General features: G+C 53.7%; 1 protein-coding gene across 4 annotated transcripts in view; it reads right to left on the bottom strand.

Moving 5' to 3' along the window:
- The window catches only part of PDE9A (phosphodiesterase 9A), a 140587-nt gene that overhangs the window by 12996 nt on the left and 101278 nt on the right, over positions 1-26313 (bottom strand). For 3 of the 4 annotated variants that reach the window (XM_045284749.1, XM_013005356.2, XM_045284750.1), the window contains exons 7-15: positions 20750-20834; positions 13405-13486; positions 12433-12507; positions 8916-9002; positions 8148-8252; positions 7743-7825; positions 7345-7501; positions 2748-2861; positions 1029-1133 (exon numbers count right to left, since the gene is read on the bottom strand). In XM_045284749.1, coding sequence (XP_045140684.1) covers positions 1029-1133; positions 2748-2861; positions 7345-7501; positions 7743-7825; positions 8148-8252; positions 8916-9002; positions 12433-12507; positions 13405-13486; positions 20750-20834 — 893 coding nt within the window. Of the gene's footprint in view, positions 1-1028; positions 1134-2747; positions 2862-7344; positions 7502-7742; positions 7826-8147; positions 8253-8915; positions 9003-12432; positions 12508-13404; positions 13487-20749; positions 20835-20984; positions 21147-26313 lie in introns of those variants that run through there. The other variant, XM_045284751.1, reaches the window with a different exon arrangement.

Raw genomic sequence — 26313 nt, 5'->3', positions numbered from 1 at the left:
ACCAACCAACCAACCAACCAACCAACCAACCCAACCAACCAACCAACCAACCAACCAGCCGAACGAACGACCGACCGACCAGCCAACAACCAGCCAAACCAACGAGCCAGCCAACCAAGTCAAATTGAGCCCCAGTCATGGCAACCATGTGTGTCAGAGGTGCGCTGTGCTCTACCAGGGTTTCAAAGACCTGATCACCGGGCCTTTCTCCTGAGGTACCTCTGGGTGGCTTGGAACTGCTAGTTTTGGGGTGCTTGCACCATCCAAGGACTCCACCAACTCAAGTCAGTGAGAACACAGAAGGGTGGCAGCCTCCTAGGTGTTGAGTAGGGTGTGTGGGGGGCATGGCGGGCAGTGGGAGAGGGCAGGCACCGTTGGTCAGACACACCACATGCCACTCAGCAGCAGAGATGGCCTTCAGAGCTCCTGCAGCCTCAATCAGGCTGTTCGACGGAGTGGATTTTTGTCTTTTCCAATATTTTCCATTTTAGGCTGACTTCAAAATGTTAATATCTCGGCTTTTGCCCATGGCTATTACACAGGAATAGCTAGAGAGAGAACGAAAGGGGTGGGGGTGGGGCTGTAGGCAGTGAGCTCTGCACAGGGCGCGAGGGAGGAAAGGGCCCTGGGCCCTTGTGAGGCAGGATGAAGTATGAGTATGCACATGTATGCACCGTGCATATGTGCGAGTATGTGCGCCTGGGTGTGCACACAGGAACTCAATGTGTGCGTGCGTGCGTGCATATATATGTGTGTGGACATGTGTGCACGTGTGCATGGATACTGGATCGTACTCGTCCCATGGGGCCTTCCTGCTTCCATAGTCCCTGATCCTCACTGTGAAGCAATTCCTTTGCAGTCTGCCCCGGGAGTGACTTAGTGGTGACTGGCGGCAGTTTGGGAACATGAGTTTTTCTGGCTTGTCACAGCCTTTGATGTCTCACGTTCCAACCTACTTTATTTCTGCTTCACTACCACCCTCTCAGTCATGAGCACTATGACGTTAGATGGCTCCGTGGCACCCTTACCTGCGTAAAGTACTCTTCTAATAAACAGTCCACCCAAGGCTCGGCGACCTCCATCGGGCGGACCTCATTAGAGATATCACAGCACTTGATCAAAATCATCTTCAACTGCAAGAAGGGAGATAGGTGTCAGCCCCGGCTGTACAGTGTGACCCTTTGCTGCTGCTTCTGCTCGCCTGGGAGGAGGCAGTCCTGGGCGGCTAGCAGTGTGCCTTGCCATCGGCAGTGGGACTTGAGCATCCCCACTGGGGCCCTCAGCCTCCCCCGAGAGGATGGGAGCACCCTCCATCCCCAAAGCGTCAGAGAGACTTTTCTGGAGGGGACTGGAACAGCTTGGAGAAGCCTGCTCTGTGCAGAGAACTTTTAAAATACAAAATGTAAATTGTAAAGTAAAAAGAAAAATTATTGACTACTGGGGATACACACAAACCAGAATGAAAAAGCATCGTTAGGATGTGAATGAGGGAGGTAGGAGTGGAGACCCAAAGCCCATCTGTAGGCAATTGGACATCCCCTCACAGAAGGGTCACAGGAAGGGATGAGCCAGCCATGGTGCAGTAGAGCACTGATGAAACATACAACATTCCTCTAGGTCTTTCATGCTTCCTCCCCTCCACTATCATGACCCCAGTTCTACCTTACAGACCTGGTAGACTGGAGCATGTACACTGGTACAGGAAAGAGCTCTCGACACTCAGAGTCCAGGGAAGATACCCCCCCACACACCTGAACAGTAATGGGAGTAGTGATACCATGAGGGTAAGGGGAAGGTGGGGCAGAAAGGGGGAACCGGTTGCAATGATCGAGGTATAACACCTCCCCACCAAAGGGTGACAAACAACTGGAAACGTGGGTGAAGGGAGACAGCAGGTGGTGTAAGATATAAAAATAATAGTAATTTATAATTTATCAAGGGGTCACAAGGGTGGGAGGGTAGGGGAGGGAGGGCAAAAAGAGGAGCTGATACCAAGGGCTCAAGTAGAAAGAAAATGTTTTGAAACGGATGATAGCAACATATGTACAAATGTGCTAGACACAATTGATGTATGGATTGTTATGGGATCTGTAAGCGCCCCAATAAAATGATTCTATCAAAAAAAAGAAAGGAAGGAAGGAAGCACCTCATTCGGAGGCCCGGCTTGAACAGAGTAAGAAGGGAAATGCAGTGGGTATGGCTGTGGGAGGACCTCGAGTGACGTCACAGAGGTACAGGGCAGGTGGGGGGCCAGCTTTGATGCCGATGACACTGCTGACACTGACCTAGTGGCTGCCCACCAGGAGGGACTCCCCTTTCGTCCGCCCCTCCAGCCTGGGGTGAGGAAACTACAGAGTTGCCAAAGGTGGCCTGTTGGCTTCTGCCCACTGGTCCCTAGCCCGTGCCTCCCTGTCTGGGGGCTCTGCTAGGTGCTCTGGCTCTAGCTGCCATGCTGGTCGAGGCTCCACCTCCTGCCCTGCCTCCTGCAGAGAGCGCAGCTTCTTCTCAGGAGAGCAAAGGCCAGACGGAGGTGGAGGAGTGGGCAGAGGCATGCAGGGAGACTTATCAGGTGAGGGGCCCTGCCTGGGGACCTTTGCTGTAAGAGCCGTGGCCTGGGAAATGGTACCTGGAAATCTCTTTCCAACACTGGGTCTCAAGTTCTGGCTTCTCCATCTCTGATCTCACTGGGTGGTCTGCCTCTGATTTAACAACCCCCGCCCCCAAAGAGGTCCAGCGATCCTACTCACCAAGATCATGTGCTCCTCATTGCTGTAGTCAAAACTCTCCATTTTGTCTTTGAAAGAATCCATGATTTCTGCATGCCTTGCCATGTCGGTGGCCAAGATCAGGGTAATTATCCCCTGAAAAGTGGGAGAGCCATGCGTTGACACCCCAGCCACCCTCCCCCAGTTGAGCACCTGCTGTGCAGGGAGCCATCGGCACCCATCACTGCATTTGGCTTCACACCGACTTTTGTCCTCGTGCCTGGGAATCACTGTAGCAAGTTCACAGATAAGGAAAGTGGGACTTGAGAAGGTGGAGGGACCGGCCTAGGGGCCCCCGGGAATGGAAGGCTGGGGGCACACACCTGGGCTTGAGGAGAGCGATGACCCCAAGCGGCTCGAGAACCTGTGTGTATCGTGCCTCAGACAGAGGGGGCAGCCATGTGCACAGGTGGCGGGGACCCATGGTTTGTAGTTGGCAGCTGTTGAGGCGTGGGGACTTGCACAGGTGAAAGGAAAGGCTGCTTCTCCCTACACCAGGTGTGGTTCGGCGGCACATTGGCCCATTGTGATCCATCGAGTTCTCCCTGGCTGGTGCTCAGGAGTGGATTGAGTTCTCCCTGGCTGGTGCTCAGGAGTGGATCGCCAGGCCTTTCAGCTCTGCTGAAACTTGTTCAGCACCCAAGCAACACGAAAGCCCCACTTTCACGTTGACCACATCACCGCTGACATCCGGTGGCTCACGTGACGTGCATTGGCAGGGGACCTGTAGGGAAGGTGAGGCTTCTACCCGGACCCACAAGCTCTCAGCAGACCGGTATAGCGTGAAATCCAGTAGACTTGAGAGCAGGATACGTAACACGCTTTTCCTAGATTTCATGGTCTAGATGCAGGGTTTGCCCGCCCCCCCAGATGTGGGTGGATGTCAATGACTGCTTTCCCAAGAGCATCATTTCTATGATGTAATCTCTGGGTCAGGAGCAGTAAATGCTGGACCATTCATCACAAGATCAACGGTTCAAAGCCACCAGTCAGAGGGAGAACGATGAGGCAGGTCTGCTTCTTTAAAGAAGCTGTTCGACTCTCTCCTGTCGGGTCGTGGTGAGTCGGCATTGACTTGGTGGTGGTGGTGGTGGTGGTAGTGGGTAATCTCTATGTGGTTACATGTACACATAAGCCTTGTGAATGGTGAGTCTGTCTGCTCTCTTAAAGGTTTACAGCTTCAAAAACCCGACATCGTATGTACTGGAATCAACTCAACAGCAGTGCTTTTCATATGTAAAGTGCCCTGGTGGTGCAGTGGGTTAAGTGCTGGTCTGCCAACCACAAGCTCAGCAGTTCAAACCCATCCGCCTCTCTAGGGAAGAAAGACGAGGCTGTCTGCTTCCTTAAAGGATCAGGTCTAGTTTGTCCTACAGGGTCACTGAGTCACAGTCAACCTGACGGCAGTGGGTTTAGGTAGTCTATATGTGGTTATGTGTATACATATTGCTTGAGAATGATCAACATTGGAATAGATTTCATATTTGTAACATTTAATTCTATTCACAAGTGTATAAATAGTGATGAAATGAGTTTAAAAAACAGAAATAAAAACAAAACAAAACAGAAATAGCTCATTACCTTGTTAACTGAATATTGATTTACGAGAAGGCGCATAATTCAAAGCCATGGCCATCCATTTATGTCAATGCACCTCCATCTACTCTTCCGTCATCCATGCAACATTAACCTGCTATCCCTCCTTCCCTCCCTCCCTCCTCCTACCCACCCATCCTTCTATCTATCCATCCAGTCACTCCACATTTAGAGTATCTCTTTGCCAGGTATGTCCCACTTTTCCAAAAAACAGAATGAATAAAAAACAAAAGCAACAAATACAAAATCCCAATCCGTCAACATACATCATCCTACATGTATTTGGGGGTGGCAGAGGTGGCGGGGGTCACCGGCGTTTTGAATCATGCAATTGGCCTGTCAAGGTGTCATGTAGTCTTAGGGAAGAATTTATTCTGTCATCTCCCAAAATAATTTAAAAAGCAAACCATTGATAAAAATAAAAAAGGAAACAACTGATTTCACCCTGAAAAAAGAAGCCTTATCGAAAAGTTAGTCAAAGGTTTGAAGCAGGACAGGCCCTGGCTGGCACCCCTTGGCTGGGAGGAGGGCGTCTTTTTGTATGTAAGTGCCTGCTCTTTAAACCAGGCCCCCCTGCTCCTTCCTGGCCACTGCTCTGACCCCCTGTTGGGGTGAGCCTCTGCATGAAGAGGTGTGCAACTTGCTCTGCTCCTTCGGGTCCTCGTCCTGGGGGAGGCCCTTGCTGGCCAGCCACTAGGGGTGGCACTGGCCAATGGCAGGCTCACTTTATGATCTGCCCCTTCACCTACTTCAGACAAAGATTCATTACAGCTTATCGCAACAACTGGTGCTTGCAGGTGCTTCCAAACCCGTGTAGGAGGGCCCAGAAGATCTAGAGATAAAGGCTAGAGAATGTCCCTGGGCCTGGGGATTCCAGGAGGACCGGAGCAAGCGCTGGTTTAACTCGGAACTTCCTGGAAGTGTGGGCAAGCTGGGAAACAATGGCTGATGTGGCTGCTGCTCTCTGATAAAGGGAAGCTTATCAGATCTCCAGAGGGCGACGGGTGGCGCTTTCCTGGAACTGGCTTCTAAGATATGTTATGGGAGGGGGGGGCGCATTTGAAGGAGAGTCATTAAGGCACAGAGCGGATGAGACTGTCAGCTGGGCAATGGCAGAACACGGCTGCTCAAAGAGCTTGGAGACGGCTCCTGGTCTGACTTTGCTAGCGCTACCATCACACAAGAAGTGGAGATCCCCGTGGTGCAGCAGTAAAGGTCCGGGCTGCTACCTGAAAGGTCAGCGGTTCAAACCCGCTAACTGTTCCTCGGGAGAAAGGATGACTGCTTCCGCAGAGACTGGCAGCCTCAGAAACACTGGGGGAGGGTTCTCATTGTCCTGTAGGGTCACAGCGAGCCAGCATCACCTTGAGCGCAGGCGGAGGGACCATAAAAAATAGCCACATCCCGGTGGCTTAAAGCCATAGCAATCTACCCTCTCACAGGTCTGGAGGCTAGAAACCCCAAATCCAAGCCTCTGCAGCGCGGATCCCTCATGGAGGCTCCAAGGGAAAAGGGGATCGGCTCCCTGCCCCCTCCAGCTTCTGATGGCTGCGGGTTTCGGGGCTTGGAGGTGCATCCCCGATCTACCTCCATCTTCCCCTGGTCTTCTCTGTGCATCTGTGTCTTCTTCCTTTCCAGCTCTCATCCCTTGGCTTTAGGGACCACCTGGGTAATCCTGGATGGCTGCCTCCTCTCGGGATCCTCCTCACACTGTCTCTGCAAAGTCATCCTTTCCTCCCCACACAAGGTCACATGGAGAAGTTCTGGGGGCTCAGGAGATGGACAGGCCTTTTGGGGGGAACCGCCACTCAAACTCGTCACACTCTTCGAAGGGATTGCTTCAATCTCTTCCTGCCTCTAGAACGGGGTGGACCACTGAACTGAATTGGGGCCATGCTCTGCAGAATGGGGAGGGGACGACATACTTTTATGGTAAGCTGGGAGAGCTTGCTGCAGGGCAGGTGGAAGCTGTGTGGAAGTTTCTTCCTCTCCGTCTGTGAACTTGTCCCCCAGGATGAAGGACGCTTCCTTATCTGCCGCAGACCACAAGCAAGCTGGCCCACAAGGGGGCCGGGGTCAGAGGCTCGGCTTAGGGAGCAGTGGGCGGAGCTCTGCTGGGATGGAGGCTGTCGATGATGTCTTCCCAGCCACATGCACAGTGTGCCCCGCAGGGCGGGTTACTGACCCTTAGAAACCTTCGTGTCCAAGGATGCAGATAGGGTTTCCCATGAAGGGTGTTGTGAGCTGGGTGGGAAGGGCATGCCCACACGACCCTGTATGCATCTGAGTTAGTTAATTGTGCCAGCCTGGCCGATAATCACATGTGGGGCTAATTGAAAGGCGGAGGGATAAATGGGTGATGAGCCTCGCCTTTCTAGTTCTCGGGTCTCTTGTTTTGTGATGGTTGCACCGGGTGCAGCTGCCTTAGCAGTTCCCTGCTTCAGCTTGCAAGATTGACTTCCTACAAGACATCCCCAAGGAGAAGCCGCATGGATCTATCCCGATGCAGCCCTGGGTGCTGGAGCAGCTGTGTGGAGACCACTGCTAGTGCTGAGATGCTTATTCGTTTACTGACTCAGCTTTCCTCCTGCAGTCGGCATCATTGCCTCTATTTTGTGAGGTGGAGGACTTTGTGGACTGGTGTTGAGTTAATGGGTTAATGTTGGACTTGTGGGCTTGGGCAGCATTGGGTTGGGATGTTTTCATGATGCACCTTTTCTTTACATAAAACTCTCTCTTATATATGAGTTGCTGTGGATTTGTTTCTCCAAAGTACCTAGACTAATACAGCATCTCAGAGGGGACACCTCTCCTTGGGGCTCCACTTCTCGTGAGGTTCTACTCTGTGATCATATGCATTGTCCTCTCCCACCCCCAAGTGCCCTTCCCTACTTGGCCTTCCGGCCAGAGAGCCCTTGCCACCCCCACCTCCAACACACACACACACACACACACACACACACACACACACACACACACACACCTGTCTGATCTGCTTGAAGCCGTCTGGCTGTACACTGGAGAGGATGTTGCACTCCGGCTGGGCGAGGATCTGGAAGGCCACGGCGCAGTGATGGTTCTCCAGGGGCGAGATGTCATTGTAGCGCACGGCCAGCTCTGTGCGTGCATTGATCTGGTACCTGGAGAGGAAAGAGAGACCCAAGGGAGGCCATGGAGACCCAGGCTTCTGCGCTTAGTTGTCCTGCGTGGTATGGCAGCAACTGTAATGTACAAGTGGCGCCCATCGCTTACAAGACCGAAGAGACGGATGTGGACTGCACCCACCGGAAACTCACTTCTCATATGCACCCTCCCTCCAAAAGCCAGACTGTCCTTTAAAAGGGAAGGAAGAGCGGGAGAAGGAATCATGCATGCACACACGTGTTGTTGTATCCAGGATGGTCCAAATCATGGCAGATGGCCGCAGTCATCAGGGTCAGGATGTCCATTTGGGAAAATTTCTCCTGGATGAGCAAACATCGTTCAGGTTTCTGTCCTCTTTACTCTTGTGGCAGAGTGGAGTCAGGAGGGGGTTGGAGTTGGTGGGCAGTGAGGGAAAGGGGTGTGTGGGCAGAATGAAGCCTCTTCCAGGCATGGCAGGCCTCCCCGTCTGTGGGAGAAACCTGTCTGTTCTCTGGGGTGGCTGAGCAGGTGCCCACCTGCTCATTGCATTGTAGGAGGGGCCTGCAGCAGGTGCCTTCCCTGGTGCATGGTGGGATTGCTGGGGAGTAGGGACAGTGAGCTGGTGTTGATGGGAGGCAGCAGGGAGCCCACACCAAGACCCACCTGGAGGCCACAGAGCCAGATCATGCTGTACATCATCTGGGTCACACAGAAGCAGTGCCGGAAGTTATGGAAAGGGTTGTTCCTATAGTTGTCGTGGACGCAGAGCTGTGGAAGAGGTGGTGCTCACCTGCCTGGGCCTAGGCTGCCCTCCACCCTTTCCCTGGGGTCCCACTGGGACTGACTGTCTCAAGGATCCCTGCCACATCCCCATCTGAACCTGTGACCAGGGGCATTCCTGGGCTTGCCAAAGGTCCGGGGATGGTGGCCCAGGAAGGCCACATGTAGTACCAAAAGGCAGGTGTAGGGAAAACCTTCCATGGTTTCCTCCCAGGCAGAGGTGTGCCTGGGAGGAGGGAAAGGAGCCACGTGGGACGTGGGGCTGGGCAGGTGGGGCAGGAAACCTCTTTAATAAGTGGTTACTATTCAGCCGTAATATTTCATTCTAAAAAGGGCTCTGCTGCTATACACACATGTACACACACATGCATGTGTATGTGTGCATGCACACATGTACACATCCTTGTACATATATGCACACACACACTCCTTGCTGACTTAGAATGCTTTGCTTCACTTGTCCCTCCGGGTCTCTCTCTCTTTCTCTCTCATCCGGGCAGAAGCCCAGGAGGTAGGGAACGGACTGGAGGAAGGGTAGTTCAGGACTGAGAGATGCTCACTGGAAGCTCCCCTAGGAACACCCTCTCCATGTGCAAGCAGTCCGGGTCCTCGGGAAGCCACCTCCAGGAGAGAAGGGGGCCTGACACTTACCAACCACCTCTTCAGGGTGATGGGGTTGATGTTGAAATCTCTGACCAGGCCGAGGTCATGGTACATGTGCTCCAAGCAGCTCAGCATCTGTGGTCAAGGGGAGGGACCGTCAACAGTGGGTGGACTCAGAGCCCCGCCTCCCCCTGCTCTCCCCTCAGGCTTGGGAAGATCACCACAAGGCCACGCCCTTCACAGGATGTCTTCCTTCCTAACAGGCAGTCGGGCAGCGTGACTTGGGAGAAGACCCTGGTTATTGGCGGCTTTAACATCACCCAGGAGGGCAATGAGGGCTTGAAGCAGCAGCCGAGATCTTTTGGGATCAGAAAGAACTGGATCGGAAGTCAACGAGAATTCTTTGCAAGAAGGGACAATTCCATGACCACGTCAAAGTGATTTCTACTGATTTCGACACGTGAAAACCACGGCCCGTCTGTCCTTATGCCACATGGCAGAGATGCTGGAAGTTATGACACTGATACATCACATCCCACCTGGGCCACCAGGAGGAGGGGTCTCAGTGGAACGCCCAGACTAACACAAGCTATGAAGAAAGGCCTAGAGATCTGCTTTAACAAATACACACACACACACACACACACACACACACACACACACACACACATATATGTATAATTATATATATTTTAAAATTTATTACCAGTTGTGAATTAACACATCTACCCTATTATTCCCTAGTTCAAGTACATCAGCGGTATTGTGCAATGGCTTCTACAATCAGTTTCCACACATTCTTTTCCTTCCTGGACTCCTTGACAGTGTCTCTCTGCTTTTGAAAACTTCATGGATCGGAATGCAACGCCGCCTGATAACACGCTGGAAGATGGACTCCAGGCCAGAAGTCACTCATGCACAGCAAGGGCCCCGAGCAGACCAACGCGGGCGCCACACGGGGCAGTGTTTCCGTTCTGTTGTACGGTGGGGGTGGGGGCTTCAAAAAGTTCGTGGAAAAAATCCCATCCTCTTTCCGTTCCAATTCTCCATGGCGCTCTGCAGCCCGCTGGGACACGGAGCTGCCATGAATCGTTGCTGGCTCAAGGACAACGGACTGTAACAAACATGGGAAAACAGTCTCCGAGGCCCACGGGCAGCACGTAAGTCTCCAGGCCTGAGGCAGCTGCCTGCGCTGCTGTTCCTAGCCGCTGGCCCCAGAGACCCTGAGTGGATACAGTCGAAGGCTCCCCAGGGTTTGAGACCAGGGACCACAAGATGACGTTTGCCACCCAGGATGCTCAGTTCTGCCTCTCAGAGGGAGGGCCCACAGCACTTTGTACGGATGTCTTGCCTTCTTCACTGGGGCGTCTTGAAGGTGATCTGGTGCCCGCTCCTGAGCTGTAGTCACGAAACTCTGATATTTATACTAGCAGTCTGCGCTCAAGCTGAAACAGGCTTTGTTTTTAGCCCCAAGGAGGCTTACTGTCATGACTGAGATCTATTTAAATGTAGCTCAGAGCTTTGCGGGCTAATTAAGCTAGAAGGAAGAAAAAGATGAAATGCTTTTAAAAAAAATAGCCCAGCATGACCTTGCCAAGAGCGGACGTTGCTTTTTGTGTACGTGTGTGTGGGAAAAGCAAGTCTCGGGGAGCCCAGGGGGCCGAAAAATGGGGACTCGTGAGTGTCTCTGAGCAGTGCCACCTGGCCCGGGGTCAGTCTGCCTGCATCCTGCCTTCCAATGACCCCCAGCTCCCTGGGGGAGCGCCTGAGGCAGAGGGCCTCGGAGTGGACCTTGGAACCTAGCTCCCTGGCTGCTTTGCTCACGGTGCAACCTGCTCTTCACAGAAGGACGTGCCACGTGGAAGCCATCCTTACTTGTTAAATGGTATTCGAGCTGGAATCGCTGCAGTGAGGCGCTGGGCTTTGGGGGACCCAACCCTATAATCAAGGCCTCGATGGCATGCCTATCTATGAGAGCAGTGACGCCCCCCCCCCCACCAGGTACTGCAAAGAACCCAGCGGAGAAACGAACAGCACCCCAGACACAGACCAGGGCGCTCTAACCACCCACTGCCTTCCTCCAGCGCCGTGTGCCGGCACACGTGCATAATGTCCCGATAGCAGGCTCGGGGAGCAGTGGCACTGACAGGGGGGCTCCCCACAGAGTGACAGGAGTCCGTCCAGAAGGACTTGGGCAAGAGGCTAGGAGGGGCTGGCTCCCGGACCTGCAGCCCAGGCTGTGCCTGGCCACCCCTACTCCACCCACCAGCCCCACCCAGCTGTATGGGTCATTGGCAGGCTTAGATAGAAGGTTTCGGGTACAGCAGCTGGCCCCTCCACTATTTGGGACCCCAAACCCTGTTATGGGTTGAGTTGTGTTTCCTAAAAAAAGATTTGCTGAAGTCCTGACCTTAGTACATCGGAAGGAGAGTTTGTTTGGAAATAGGGCCTTGGAAGGTCTTATCGGGCTAACCAGATCCCTCGGGAGTAGGGAGGGTCCCTGATCCCTTCTGAGTGGGGCCTTATCCAAAGAGACAGGAGGAGAGAGGCGCGTACAGGGAGAAGGCTCGGTGTGAGATCCTGGAAGCGATGGTGGGAGCTGTCCCTGCTGCTGGGGCTTGTCCAACGGAGAGGGGCTGGGGCAGCCTGCCTGCGTCTCTTCCTGGTCAATCGCTGAAAGAGGGCCTTCGGCTTTGGGGTGTTGCAAACAGCCAGGCCAAGGCTCCGATGAAGGGCCTTTTACTGTCTTTGAGATAACTTGCTAACTGCTGTCCGGTACGTCCTTGACGCATACAGCTCCCGAGCACAGTGGTTAGAAAGGCTGCCCAGGCCTGTGCCAGGCCATGGTGGGTGGTGGATCAGACCCTTGTGGCCTGTAGGGTCTCACCGGCTGCTTTTCACCAGTAGAGAGCCAGGCCTTTCTTCTTGCTCCATCTTAGCCTGGGGGCTCTACTGAAACCGACTCAGCGTGTTAGCAACCCAGACCCGCCTCCACTGACAGGCAGGCGGGTGGTGGCATGTAAGGTACACTGGCCGGGAATCAAACTTGGGTCTCCTGGCTGGGAGGCTGCAATGCTACCATGGAATCACCACTGCTCCATTGTAGAGAATTCGATAGAAACACCCACAGCGTTCCCTCTTAGTGGTGTCTCAGCTAAAGGAAATTTGAGAGTCTTGCAGCAGAAATTGGCTCACCATTCCTTCAGCGGGTGCACGTTCTCCTGGACCTGGACTGTGTACGTCTGAGCTAAACGCTGGGGCTAACAATATTACACACACACACACACACACACACACACACACACACACACACACACACGGTGGGCTGGAGAGGGTGAATTTATGGTTGGGCTGCTAACCACAGCTGCTCCGTTGAAAGATGACACATTCTGCTCTGGTGGAGGGTCACGACCTCAGGGGCAGTGGTGCCCTGTTCTGTAGGGTTCTAGGAGCCGGCCCTGAGTCTATGGTGACAAGTTTGGCTTTGAACAGCCCAGCCTTCCCAGGCAGCTTCTGGGGGTGATGTGATTAAAGCCAATAGCCGCCCAGGATGCTCCCTGCTTACCTCGTTGGGCTCCCAGAGCCAGACATCAAAGGTGGGCTTCCGGAGTGCGTCGACGGTCTCTGGGGAGAGCAGGTACTAGACAGGAGAGAGAGAGAGCTTAGACTCAGCCCATGGGAACCTGTGGGCTTTTGTCTGTGGGACAAAGGCTGGTGACCTTGGACACGTGCCGGGATGTTTCTTCTACTTCCCCTTTGCTTCCCTTTGAAAGATACCCATGCCAGACCACAGCCTAGATTCTCTAAGAACTCTAGCAAAGTGACCCTTCAGGACAGGGGGGAACTGCCCCTGTGGGTTTCTGTGATGGTCACTCTTGACAGGAGTAGAAAGCCCTGTCTTTTCTCCTCGGAACAGCCGGTGGTTTCAAACTGCTGACCTTTTGGATCACAACCCAGTGAGTAACCTCTCTGCCACCGAGGCGCCCCTAAGCTGGACAGAGCACATTTTAATCTGTCTATTCATCTGTTGATGGGCACTTGGGTGGCTTCCCCTCAGCTTAGCTTAAAAGCAGATTCAAGCTTGGTTGGGCCACAGGTTCCCAAGCCCTTGTCTAGATGGGCCCAACTCCCCAGGCTGCTCCCTCAGTTATTTGAAAAGCACCCCTCCCCTGCCCCCCAGGGCACAGCCACTTTAAGAAAGGCTGGTTCTCTGACTGTTGAGAAATGTCTTGTGTGCCAAGACCAACACTCTTCATACTAACATCATACATCGATCACTCGGAGACGGATGATCCAGCGAAGCAGGCATTCGCAGGTGTGTCGAAGATGTGTAGTTATTTCAATAAAACCATTAACAAGGCTGCAGTGGGGGTGGGAGTGCTGGCAGCCCAGGGTGGGGTGGGAGCTGTGTCTGTAGACCTGTGACAGTCCGGTGGACTATGAGGGTGGGTAGGGTGGGTGGCCGGGCGTGGAAGCTGGGGTCTGGGTTTGTGGAAGGGGCTGCTCAATTGCTTCAGGGCCAGAGTATCAGTCTTACCTTGGGATAAGGTGGAACATCTCGTCGGGGTGTCAGCCTCTTGTGGTTGTCCAGGAAACTGTATTTACAGGGGCAGTTGGTCCTGAAGAGAAAAGTAAAGAGAAGTTCTGGCCCCAGTGCTTCAAACTTCTCTCTCTCTCTCTCCCCATCATGGTAGATGATACATGGCATCCGACATTTCAACCATTTGGATGAGTATAACTGGGTGACATGAATAACTCACCATGTTGTGCAAACATCACCACCCCACAATTTCAAAAGCTTCCCACCACCCGAAATAAAACCCAGGTCCCCTTCCTTCCGCTGCATGTAACCGCTGTGCACCTTGGTCTCTCTGCAGTCTCCTAGTGCAAGTGTGGGAAACAGAGAAGTGATTCCCCAGGATGTCCACCCATAATATAAGCCAAACCTAAGGTGCTGTTTGTAAACACATGGCCACTGACTACACACTTGGAGGTCAACTGCTTAAAGATTGTCTGAAGGTTGTCAACCATCTAGGACAATCAGACCCTAGAGCAGCGGTTCTCAACCTGTGGGTCTCGACCCCTTTGGGAGTCGAACGACCCTTTCACAGGGGTTGCCTAAGACCATCGGAAAACACATATTTCCGATGGTCTTAGGAACGGAGACACCGTTCCTCTATCTATCTCCTGGCAGGTCCGCCCACATGCAGATATGGCCACCTACGAGTACCCGGTGTGAAGACTGCTACCCATGCTATACCATGCTTCAAGACAAAATTTCATTTATTTGTCATTAGAAATAAATATTTCACAATATAGAATTATATAATGTTTTTGTGATTAATCCCTATGCTTTAATGATGTTCAATTTGTTACAATGAAAATACATCTTGCATATCAGATATGTACATGGTGATTCATAACAGTAGCAAAATTACAGTTATGAAGTAGAAACAAAAATAACTTTATGGTTGGGGGGTCACCACCACGTGAGGAACTGAATGAAAGGGTCTCGGCATTAGGAAGGTTGAGAACCCACCCTAAGTAGAGCCCCCTCCCTTCTGATAAGGATAATGGATTGTTCCCCTGAAGCAGAACCCAAAGACACTGAGTCCAGCCAACTCAGGACGACCAAGGTTAGGCTCCATCTGACTCTAGAGCTCACCTGTCTGGTTCCGTGTATGCCCCTAGCGCCTTCCCTTCCTATTGTGTGCATGCCCCCAGCTCGTCCCCTCCTGTTACGTGTATGCCCATTGTACAACCCCTTCCTGTTACACATGTATTTACCTGTAATTGGGGGACTGGCACACCCTATGAGTGTGTCTAAGCCCTGGTTGGAAACATATTCACTCTCTCTGTGTGGATCTGGCTCCGGAAGTCAGGAGGGAGTCAGAGGTGAGCACTTGCATGCTTTATCTTGTCCGATGTCTCTTGAATTTGACCCCTCAATTACACAACTGCCCCTTGGACCCGTTCGATTATGGAGGCTGGCACGCCACACCTAAGCTTTTCAGACAACTGAGGTTGTACAGTGTGTGCCTTATTCTGTCTCTCAACACAGTGTTTTCCAGGTTCATCTGCATTGTAGCATGCGACAGAATCTGACCTCTCCTGGTGGCTAAGCCATATCCCACTGTGTGGACATGGCACATTTGTAATTCCAGGCACACCAGGGTTATGGAGAGAGGGGAGTCCACCCTGGCTTCTTAGACCAACAGGCTGATGGGCAGTGCTGGGCAGCATGGTGGGACATCAGTGCGTCAGATGCAGGAGAAGGAAGGCACTGCTATTGATCTATACAGCAAGATTTGCACAGAGACCAATTGAATACAATCTTGGAAGAGTCAGAAGGAAATCCCGATCCTTGAAGGCTGTCAATCTCATCTAGCCTCAGCTAGTGGCAGCAGGTTTGGTTTGGGGGGTTTCTCTTACTCTGGGGAATTTGTCCTGAGACACACACATACGCAAAGCGCTCTCAGCGCTCTCTGCACAGAGATAGTGACTGCATTACCTGTTGCTGCAAAAACCCTAACGAGACTCAGCCCAGATGGCTCCAAAGAGCACACCGTTCCCACCATGCAGCACATCAACCCCACACCAAGGTAACTCTGGGTATTATGAGCAGCAAGTGAATTTACAGAACAAAAGGGAAATAAATAAGAACTCAGCACTCAGCATGCCCGCAGAGAACAAGCATCGCAAGTGGATGCACACGGAATGCACCAACCACAGGGGCCAAAGACCGCCCTGCAGGTGAGGACTGCGTGGGGATCATGGCCTTCTGGAGACATGTCGGGCTGCTCACTGGTTCCAGAGCAACATCCTCTTTGTCCTCAGTGTAGGCGGTGATACAGAGATCAAGTTGTTTTAAAGTAGGTACCGTATATACTTGAGGATAAGCTGACCCGAATATCAGCCGAGGCACCTAATTTTACCATAAAATAGGTGCTGAAAAACTCGGCTTCAACTCAAGTATATATGGTCCCTATACTTCTAACAAGGTTTTCATCACCTTATTCTGACAACCTTATTCTAAGTTAGGTATCAATTAAAAAAACAACAACTTGAAAAAGGTGTTTTGATCTCTTTAGAGTATTGGAGAGCGAGGATGTTCCTTGAGGACTCGGGTGTGCCTGACTCAAGCCATGGCGTCCTCCATCGCACCGTGTGCTGTGGCAGTTGGGCAGTGAATATGCACACCGAAGGAAATCAGATGCATGTGCATTGCGGTGCTGGAGCAGAATACGGAAAGCACCATGACCGCTAAAAGGACCAACCGGTCTGTCCTGGAAGAAGCATGGCCACAGCGCTCCTTGGAGGCAAGGATGGCGAGACTTCTTACGTGCGTTGGACATGTGGTCAGGGGAGACCCGTCCCTGGAGAAGGACATCATGTTTGGTGAAGGAGAGGGGCAGTGACAAAGAGGAAGGCCCTCAAGGCTGTCCCCGGGGCTGCACCAGTGGCCTCAGGCAGCGGCATGGCTGTGAGGTGGCGCAGGACCCTGCAGCGCTTCTTTCTGCTGTGCACAGGCTGACGCGACGGCACCGAACAACAACAACATGCTTAGAAGAGAGCCCTGGTGTTGTAGTGGTTACACACTGGGCTGCTAACTGCAAGGTCAGCAGTTCAAATTTACCAGCGGCTCCGCGGGAGAAAGACCAGGCTTTTGAAGCCCATAAAGAGTTACAGTCTTGGAAACCCACGGAGGAAGTTCCACCCTGTCCTAGAGGGTTGCTATGAGTCAGCATCCACTCGATGGCAGTGGGTTTCGTTTTTGGAGTTTATTTTTTTAATATTTCGAACAGTATCTGGAAGGTTTGCATCGGGGGTACCATGAACTCAGCTGCGGTCCCCTTGTTGACCTTCCCTCCACACCGGTGGGTTCTGCAAGTTTACCATCAGCCCACATGACATGGGTCTCCTGCGGGAGGAAGGAGCGCTTGGTGGAGTCTCCTTGGCGCTGCTGTTCTTATCCCCAACCCGCTCCCTCCTGACCTCCCCAGAGGTGCTTCAGCCCCATGCGACGCAGCAGGGATGCCGACACACATGCAGCAAAGGATAACAAGGCGAGTGGCCGATGGAGAAGGACGTCCGCCGTCACCTGGTAACGCAGAAACCCCCTCTGTACACTTCAGAGCAGTGGGGACCCTGGGCTGTGGGGTAATGATATGCAGCGTGATCATGTCTGCCTTTACCTGCTTCCAGGAAGAACGTGTAGGTGTCTCTGGGGGATGCACACGGCTAAGCACTCCGCTTCCAAGCCACGGGCTGGAGGTCCGTGTCCTCCCCAGGTGCCTTGGAAGACAGGCTGGGCTATCTACGGCCCTAAAACCGTGAGGGTGCCATGCGTTGGTGTAGTGTTTGGGTACGAACATACACACACTTGTGGTCTATGCAACTGCAGTTCCCAGGAGGGTCACTCCAGCTTTCTCGAAAGGACACGGTGGCGCCATGTTGGAAGCCAGCTGTTTTCCTGAGACTTCAGCCTGGAAGTCACAGGGAGCCTGTTTGGTGCCCCAGGACCGTGGTGAAGCCTTTCAGCCCAGGCTGCCTCCTGGTGCCCTCGCCCTCTGTACTCTGTTGCCACGGGAACAGGCACTCGCCCCTCCCACTTTCCAGCCGGCACCAGAGCCCTTCATTCTCACTGCATTTGGAGCAGATTTCTGCTTTCCTTACCCGAAGCCCAGTCTGTTCGGGGCCATTAGTTTGGGATGGAAGCTGAGACTGCAGACCCCAGAGGGCATCACCATCATTGACCTCAAGGTTACAGTGGTCTCTGTGCTCCAGGGGCACCACACGGGGGTTCAGGCATGGAGTAGCCTGGCCCCTGCCCTATCAGTGGGCATACGTAAACATCATGAGGGAGGGCAGCCCCTTGCAGCGGGGCTGTGCATCTGAGGACAATCTGACTGCTGGCCCCGAAAGGCAAGTTCTCACCCACTGGGTTCTGGGGTCCCGCTGTGCTGTGTATGTGTGGGATGTGTGTGTGTGCCGGGATGCCTGGGGCACAGCTGGGCTCTGTCTGCCTGGCTCCTTGTCCCTCTCTGTGTCCCCGAGCTGGCTGACCCCCTGGGAAAAGGTATCTCCATACACACATTTCTGCCCCCACAAGCACATGAGACTGCAGCTGAGCAAGTCGGCCGTGGGGACTGAATTTCTCAGTCCCCCAACACCATCAAAGCAGGTTCCTGGTATCAATAGGGTCAGAAGTGCCGACCGCCCAAACGTCTCGTTGGTCTCGACCTGAACTTGGTTTTACAGAGAGCAAAGGGGAGCACTGCTGGTGTGGGGCTGGGGGCTGGGGTTATGACCGGGGCCAGGGGTGGTGGGTGATGCCGGGGTGTGACCAGAGCCCAGGGCGTGGTTTTCTCTAATCACGGGAGTGGCTTTCCTGTGTGGGACAAGGAGGCACCTTTGCCATCCTGTCCTTTGGGGGAATTCAAAACCTCCGGGATGGGGAGTTGACCTTGCTCCAGAAACCTAGGAGGCCCCAGGGCACCTGCCCTTTGGTTCTGGTGCTAGGAGCTCTGGTCAGCTGGGAGCGCCAGTCATGGCCTGGTGAGGGCCCCTGGCAGCAGACAGCTGGCCATCAAGCCCTTACTCAGGGTTCATTCCTACACGCCTGTAGCCAGGTCCCTGCCTTACGCAGCCACGGGAGGCCATGCGAGGGAGCCCCTGTGGTCCTGAGCTTTACCACGCATCCTGCCACCCTACTGTCACGGCCTATTGGCTGCCCTCCTGGCCATAACTGCTGGCCAGAATCCACGGCGAAGTCCAGCATGGAGCAGATGGGGCCTGGCTAACTGCAGTTTCTCATCTGGGAAGAAAGGCCAGCTGCAGGATGGAGCTGGCAGCCCGAGGACGAGGCTGAGCTTCAAACTGAGTTACGAAGGTCCAAGGCCGAGAGTGTGGGCAGCCACGACCAGGGGTCTTTGCGGCCCAGCCTCCTTCTGGCTGCCCAGCCGGGACTCAGGCTGGCACCTGTACAAGCACAGGACCCTTGCCCCTTTGAGTCTCCTGACATGGGGGTGACAAAGATGAATTACTCATTCGTAATTTTCTATGGTCCCAAACTCCTTTGCTCCAAATCAAGTACGCTGAGACATCTCTAAATTCAAAGTGGCCACAAAGCAGTGTGACTGTATGTGGCATAGGGACCGCCAGACCTCGATCATAAAGCACCGTTTACGGTGAGCCTTGCCCACATCTGGCTGTCCCATGCAGCCACCACAGGGCAGGCCAGTGCTGCTGAACTCTCAGCGGGAACCACGCTTGTAAGCAGGCTCCCCTTCCTCCCAGCTGCCGCGCTCCTCCTTCTCCTCCAGGCTCGCCTTGAGCTTATCGAATCTGGAGGTGATGTTCCGTCTGCTCAGGGACCCCAGCCCATCACGGACACTTGCACAGGCTGCTGTTCTGCGCACTGGTTCTCACTGAACCCTGCTGTGTGCCAAGGAGAGCCCCGAGGCTGCTGGGGCTTCGTAGTACGGCACTGTGTGTGTGTGTGTGTGTGTGTGTGGTGGTGGGGGGGCGCTATTTAGAGTCACTTGGTTTCTCTAACGATGGGGATGAAGAAAAAGCCAGGATATCAAGCCAGCATGACCTCCACAGAGCACTCAGCATGGCGCCTGCATGCAGAAGCGCTCCACCACCGGCATCCTCGCCACCACCACCTCCATCGTCACTCTACCATCACCCACCCTCACCATCTTACCGCATCACCACCATCACCATGGCCACGACCACCACCACCACCACCACCACCACCACCACCACCACCACCACCACCACTATCACCTCTACCACCACCACCACCACCATCCTAGCATCACCTATCATCACCGTCTTATCACGTCGGCACCATCACCAGCATCAATACCATTTAGCACCCCCGCCAGCGTCGCCATGGCCAACACCGTGACCATGACCATCGCCACACCCATACCCGCCATCACCATTAGCCTTACTGTCACCGTTACCAGCCACTTCACCACCACCACCGCTCTGATCGTCACAGGCATCTCCATCCTCGACCTGAACCTTGTGCGTGCCAGCAGCTTCTCTCCTTATTTGCCTGATGGTGTTTCAGACAGAGGGTCCTATGTCCACAAAACACACCTTCCGAGGGGCAGAACGAAGCCTGGGCTATTTCCCCACCAATCGCAGCAGCTGGAGCCACCGCACACTGGCTCCCCAGGCGCACTGGTGGAGGGCCCCTGGCTCCACCGGATTTGGGGCTTCTGTATCTGGGGCAGCTGCTCCTTTGTGTTGAGTGGACTTCTGCAGGAGAGCCCCTGGGCTTCCCTCGGCCCTCTCAGTCAAACACCTTTTGATGTCCCCTTTCTTTAAGAATAGATGTCAACTTCGTTGGAATGGCTGAATTAGGACTAGCGCTTTGCTCTGTGGGCGGATTCCTCCTCTGTAATATGAAGTCCGTTTCTTACCCTCAACCTGCCGTAAGCCCTCCTTATGACAAGAAAGCGAGACTTGAAAAGCAGGTCTCCAGTAGGTCAGGGCTGCTTCCAGACTATTCATGCAAAACTCATTACCACTGAGTCGATTCCAGGTCACAGTGACCCCACAGGACAGAGCAGCACTGCCCCTATGGGTTTCTGAGCCGGGATCTCTTTATGGGAGTAGAAAGCCTCATCTTTCTCCCTTAGAGAGGCTGGAGGCTTTGAACTGCTGACCTTGTGGCTAGGAGCCCAATGCATAAATAACCACTACGCCACCTGGGCTCCTACAATTCATGCAAGCCAGAAGCAAATAGAACTGTACCAGCTGTTCTTATAGACAAATGAGAATACCGCCCCCCCTTCACCCTCCCCCCACACACACACGTGCGTGCTCTCCTTGGACCCGTGGGCTCACCCTGCCGACCTTACCTGTTGCTTCTGGCTGCCAGCTCTTCCCTCATCTTCCTAATATCGCGTTTGCATTTCTCAATCTCCACCACCTTGAGGCCTTCCACTGGCAATGAAGAAAAGCAGGGAGCTGGTTATTGTGTGCAGACATGGAGGGCCCTGCAAGGCTGGTACTTCGGGGCTAGCTGGTGGCTCAACACATCCTGGGAGGGGACCTGGTGTCGAGCAATGGTGCCCACTCCTGCCCAGGATTCACCCCGTCAGCTCAGTGAGGGCAGTCAGTGTCGCCGGGGTCCTGGCCACTTAAGAACTGCTGCATCCTTCCCTCCGCGCAGTTTCTGCAGCCTTCAACCCTCTCCTCCTCCCGGGATTCTGTCTTGCACCCACTTCCTGCCTCCTCCCTCTTACCCCAGTGCCAACCGAGGACGTGGGACAAAGAAGCCTTTTATCCCAAGGAAAGAAAAGAGAGGGGTGGGCGTGTATGTGGCCACACTGCAAATTAAAATCAGTGGCAGGGTCTGAAAAGCTTTAAATCTTCCCAGCAAAGATTAAAATCTCACGAAGAGAAAGTGGGTCACTGAAAGGCCCCCCACACTGAGAACCGTTAATCAAGAGACACAGTTGGCGTAGCATCCAATAGGCATAAACCGGTCACGGTCACCTAGGGTTGGCAACATTCTGGGGGCCCCACGGCCCTCAAGTCATGTTCTTACTGCCCTTGTGGTTCATAACCCCAGTGGGAACCAAACTTCTAGACATTCACTCGGTGCATTTATTTAGCCCAGGAACACTGCCAAGAGGTAAGCACTTTGGAAAGATCTTTAGCTTCGGCGTCTGTTCCCATGTCATAAAAAAGATGAATCTAATACTTATGTTTTTGGTAATCACACCTCCATTTTTATGCAAAAGATGTGACCCACGATGTCACTCTATTCCCCCTTGCACTAAGCTTGGCTCCGAATCACTGCTAAAAATATAACGTGAAGAGTCTCTGTAGAAAATCAAAGCAACCCAATGGCAGTTGACGGATTCCAGCAACCATCCCCCCCCCCCTCCCCGCGAGGAGCGGTGGCCAGCTCTGCGCATGTCCGGGAGAGCGGCTCTCCCAGCTTGGGGCCCTTCAGCATCTCTCGTGGCTGGGGTCAAGCTGGGAACAGGGTGCGGCACTTCTTTCCACCCCACGTGATGAAGACTCTGAGTGGGGAGTCTGGGGTTGGGAGCTGGGTCTGGAGGGCGTGGCCCCGGGCCACAGAGGCTCTGTCTGTGCCCACGTGGGAGCCCCTGGCCACTCTCCTCACCAGGACGGTTGCAGGGCACGGGGCTGTGATGGGTTGGATTTCATTCCCTCCAAAGTGATATCCCATTCCTCACTCCCACGCCGGCGAGCGAGACATGGTGTGGAAGCAGGGTCTTTGACGGTCTTTGAGAAGCCGTGTTGGAGCAGCTGCTGTTTGTGGCTGTTGAGTTGAGACACAGCTGGTCCCCACGGTCCTTGTTGATACGCTGGAGTTCATACTGGAGTAGGGTGGGTCCGAAACCTAATCCCTTGTGAGTGCTGTCTTCAGAATAAGAAGATCGGGACAGATGAGGAGAGGGGCATGCATCCCGTGGAGACCAAGGAGCCCAGGGCTGCCTGCAGGGAGCGGTAAAAAAGGGCTCCTCCCCCTGGCGTCAGTGGCCTGATTGGGACCTCTTGCTTCCGGAACGGTGAGAAAATGCACCTGTTTTTCAAAACCATCCCCTTGTGGGATCGTGTGTTATCTATAGCTCCCTCAGGTTGCTGTTGGTGCCGTCGAATCGATTCTGACTCATAGCGACCCCAGATGACAGAGCAGAGTGGCTCCCTCAGGTTTTTGAGGCTGTAATCTTTATGGGAAGGAGAGTCCAGGTGCTTGAATTGTAGTTCTGGCGAAGAATACGGAAAGTACCATGACCGCTTGAGTTAGTTAATTTTGCCAGCCTGGCCGATAATCACATGTGGTGCTGGTTGAAAGGGGGAGGGATAAATGGGTGGTGAAGCCTCGCCTTTCGAGTTCTCGGGTCTCTTGTTTTGTGATGGTTGTATCGGGTGCAGCTGCCTTAGCAGTTCCCTGCTTCAGCTTGCAAGATTGACTTCCTCCAAGACATCCCCAAGGAGAAGCCGCATGGATCTATCCTGATGCAGCCCTGGGTGCTGGAGCAGCCGTGTGGAGACCCTTGCCAGTGCTGAGATGCTTACATGTTCATGGACTCAGCTTTCCTCCTGCAGTCGGCATCATTGCCTCTGTTTTGTGAGGTGGAAGACTTTGTGGACTGGTGTTGGGTTAATGGGTTAATGTTGGACTTGTGGGCTTGGGCAGCATTGGGTTGGGATGTTTTTGTGATGCACCTTTTCTTTACATAAAACTCTCTCTTATACGTGAGTCGCCGTGGATTTGTTTCTCCAAAGTACCTAGACTTATACACCGCTAAAAGGACGACCGGTCTGTCCTGAAAGAAGTGTGGCCAGAGCACTCCTTAGAGACCAGGATGGCGAGACTTTGTCTCACATTCTTTGGACATGTTGTCAGGAGAGACCGGTCCCCGGAGAAGGACATCATGCTTGGCAAAGTCAAGGGGCAGCGAAAGAGAGGAAGACCCTCAAGGAGATGGACGGACACTGTGGCTGCCTCAGTGTGCTCGGGCACAGGGATCATGGTGAGGGTGGTACAGGACAGGGCAGTGTTGAGCACAGGGTTGCAATGGGTTGCAACCTAAGCACACCTGATGGCACCTAACCACAACAGCGGGCTTTGTGGAAGCAGATCACCGAGAGGAGGCTCTGGGGGAGCAGCTGGGCAGGTGGGTCCCCCAAGATTTTAGTTAGCAGCTGCATGCTCAGCTGTTGCTCCACCAGGGCTCTTCAGGAAACTAATCTGGAGACCAAACCCACGGGGCATGTGTGGGGGCCAGGATGGTACAGCCCTAGTGGCCACCGGCTGCTCTGCTCCTGCGGGGGCACCGTCAGTTGGAGAACGTGGCGATCATGAGGTTCCTACCTGCTCCTTCCTTGGTGGCTCGCTAAGAGGCCACCACCCACAAGCCAGTGTCCTGGCAGGGCATGTGTGCTGCTGGTAGTGATGCCCCCAGTACTTCACATCTCAGCAGGGTCAGCCAGTGGGGACAGGCTTCAGTGGAAGCTTCCAACCAACAGAATGTCGTAGACAGGCCTGATGATCGACTTCGGAAGGTTGGCCCAGGAACACCCGACAGATCGCAGCAGAGCAGTGGGGCATCTGGTGCTGGGAGATGCCCTCCCCTCCCCCTCCCTGGTGGGAAGGCACTCAACAGGCAGCGTGATTGCACAGCAACTGAGGTAAGCATAGCCAAGGCAGTGCTTGGCTCTGTTGTTCTCAGGTTACTGTGACTCAGAGCCAACTTGACGGTAACCCGCCAAGAGTGCACACCCTCCTTGGAAAGCAGGAGTGGCCAGTGCTTCCTTGGATCAGGGACCCCTTTCAGAAGTTGATGCATGCCAACAGCGGCCTTCTGAGGAAAAGCACATAGCACACACCCCTGCAGTTTGCATCTGGGTCTCCAGAAGCTAGGTGGGGGTGGGGGGTAGGGGGGTGGGAGGTGTGTGTGTCTCTGGGGCATTCCTGGGATGCGCTAGAGCCCAGCGGTTCTTAACCTGTGGATCGCGACCCCTTTGGGGGTTGAACAACCCTTTCACAGGGGTCGCCCAACTCATCACAGTGGCAAAATGACAGTGATGAAGTAGCAACAAAATAATGTTATGGCTGGGGGTCACCACCACGTGAGGAACTGTCTGAAAGGGTCACGGCATGAGGAAGGTGGAGAACCACTGCGCTAGACTCACTTGCTCACCCACTCAACAGATGCCAAGGTGGGGTCTACCAGGAGCTGAGCGCATGCATGCACATTCAAACGTCCGTAGCGAGAAGGCGCTCAATCTTGTTGACACACGAGGGCAGAGTATTCCAGAAAGAGAGTGGACTTGGTGCTCCGTGCGGGCCATGTTGGGTGGACTCTCACCTGGACACTGACTGGGCCGGGGAAGAGACTGGGGCATGGAGCATAGACTCTGGGCTGCGGAGCTGTGCCTGGTCATTCCCAGATCCAGGGTTCAATGAACTAGGTTTCAAATATATATTTCCTGGACATAAGCTATAGAACCAACCGATGTGGACAGTACAGGAAATGGAAGCACAGCGCCTCTGTAGACTGACTTACGAAAATAACCCTGTGTGTATCATCCCAGCTTTCTGCCCTCTTCCTGAGTGTCCACTCCTCTGTGGCCATTCACCCAACCTTAATTTTCACAGGCCAAGGGTGAGATCATGTGGCCTGCTGTGCTTCACAGCAAGGCACAGCCATCCCCCCTGTCAGCAGATGGCCACTCTCCTGGCTCGTGGGTTTTGATGCGTGCATGAGCATGCGGTCTGCCTCTCTCCACCCTGAGCCCCATTGAGATCCGCTTCTCTGGTCATTCACCGAGAGACGTTGAATCCCGTTTATATCGTGCACTATCACTGCTGGGGCCCCCGAGATTCGGAATCTACGGTCATTATGCGTATGAAGGGACCACTCGCTAAGGACGTGGGGGGTGAGTAATAAGATGGCAGATGCTGTGCATTAATTGACAGGGGAGATAGTCAACATGCCATGGGCTGACGGAGCTGGGCGGGAACGAGGGTGGGGGAGGGGGTGGTAAGTCACTGCACTGTAGATTCAGGCCTGGTCCTTCCCTGGACTTTAGCTGCCTCTCAGAATGTCCCACCGCTCTCTCATAGCATCATGCCAGCCAACCCCCCTCGTCCGGAGGAAAGAGAATGGCAATGCCAGGAGCTGGGCTCTGGGCATAGTCATGTCACTCAAACCCAAACCCAAGCCGTTCTGACGCAGGGCAACACTATAGGACAGAGCAGACCCCCCTGGTAGATTCCCAGACAGTAATGCTTGCTGGGAGTAGAAAACCTCATCTTTCTCCCATGGGGCAGCTGGTGGTTCCAACTGCGGACCTTGCTGCTGTTAGCAGCCCAATGCCTAGGCCACCACACCACCAGGGCTCCTAGTCAAGTCAATAGAGGGGTGTAAAGAGTGCCGATCACACTGGGTCACACTGTCAGAGGGAGTAACACCAAAATGATTGTCTATAGAATTTCCATGCTGTGGTTCAGCAGCAATTTCTCATTTTAAAATAATAATATCACTGCAGGTGTAGTAACAGAAACATTTTGCGTCAGTCCAGCTTCCATGGTATGTATGGTAGCTACATAATCTGGTGTCAACTTGAGGATTAAGAGTGTAGGGGTGGAGTCTAGCCAGTCAATCAGAATATAGCCAATGAGGCCCCTGTGTGGGCATGGCTTTCTCCTGAGAATTCTGGGAACTCCTGTATTTTCCTCCTTGGAGGCGGGACACCTGCAAGACATCCCTGCAGAGAAGACACATGGAGAGAGGCTGATGGAGCCAGACCTCTGGAGCTGGAGAAGCCACGTGGAGACCCTTGCCAGCACTGAGATGCTTACAACACCACTGGATCCACAAGACTTCCCACCCACCGGCCTGTGATCTTCCTGCATTCATTGTCATTGCATGTGTTT

The sequence above is a fragment of the Echinops telfairi genome, unplaced genomic scaffold (assembly GCF_000313985.2).
Source record: "Echinops telfairi isolate 266 unplaced genomic scaffold, ASM31398v2 ScPeMD7_7469;HRSCAF=8507_0, whole genome shotgun sequence".
Lineage (NCBI taxonomy): Eukaryota > Metazoa > Chordata > Mammalia > Afrosoricida > Tenrecidae > Echinops > Echinops telfairi.
This window is presented reverse-complemented; position numbering and strand designations above follow the sequence as displayed.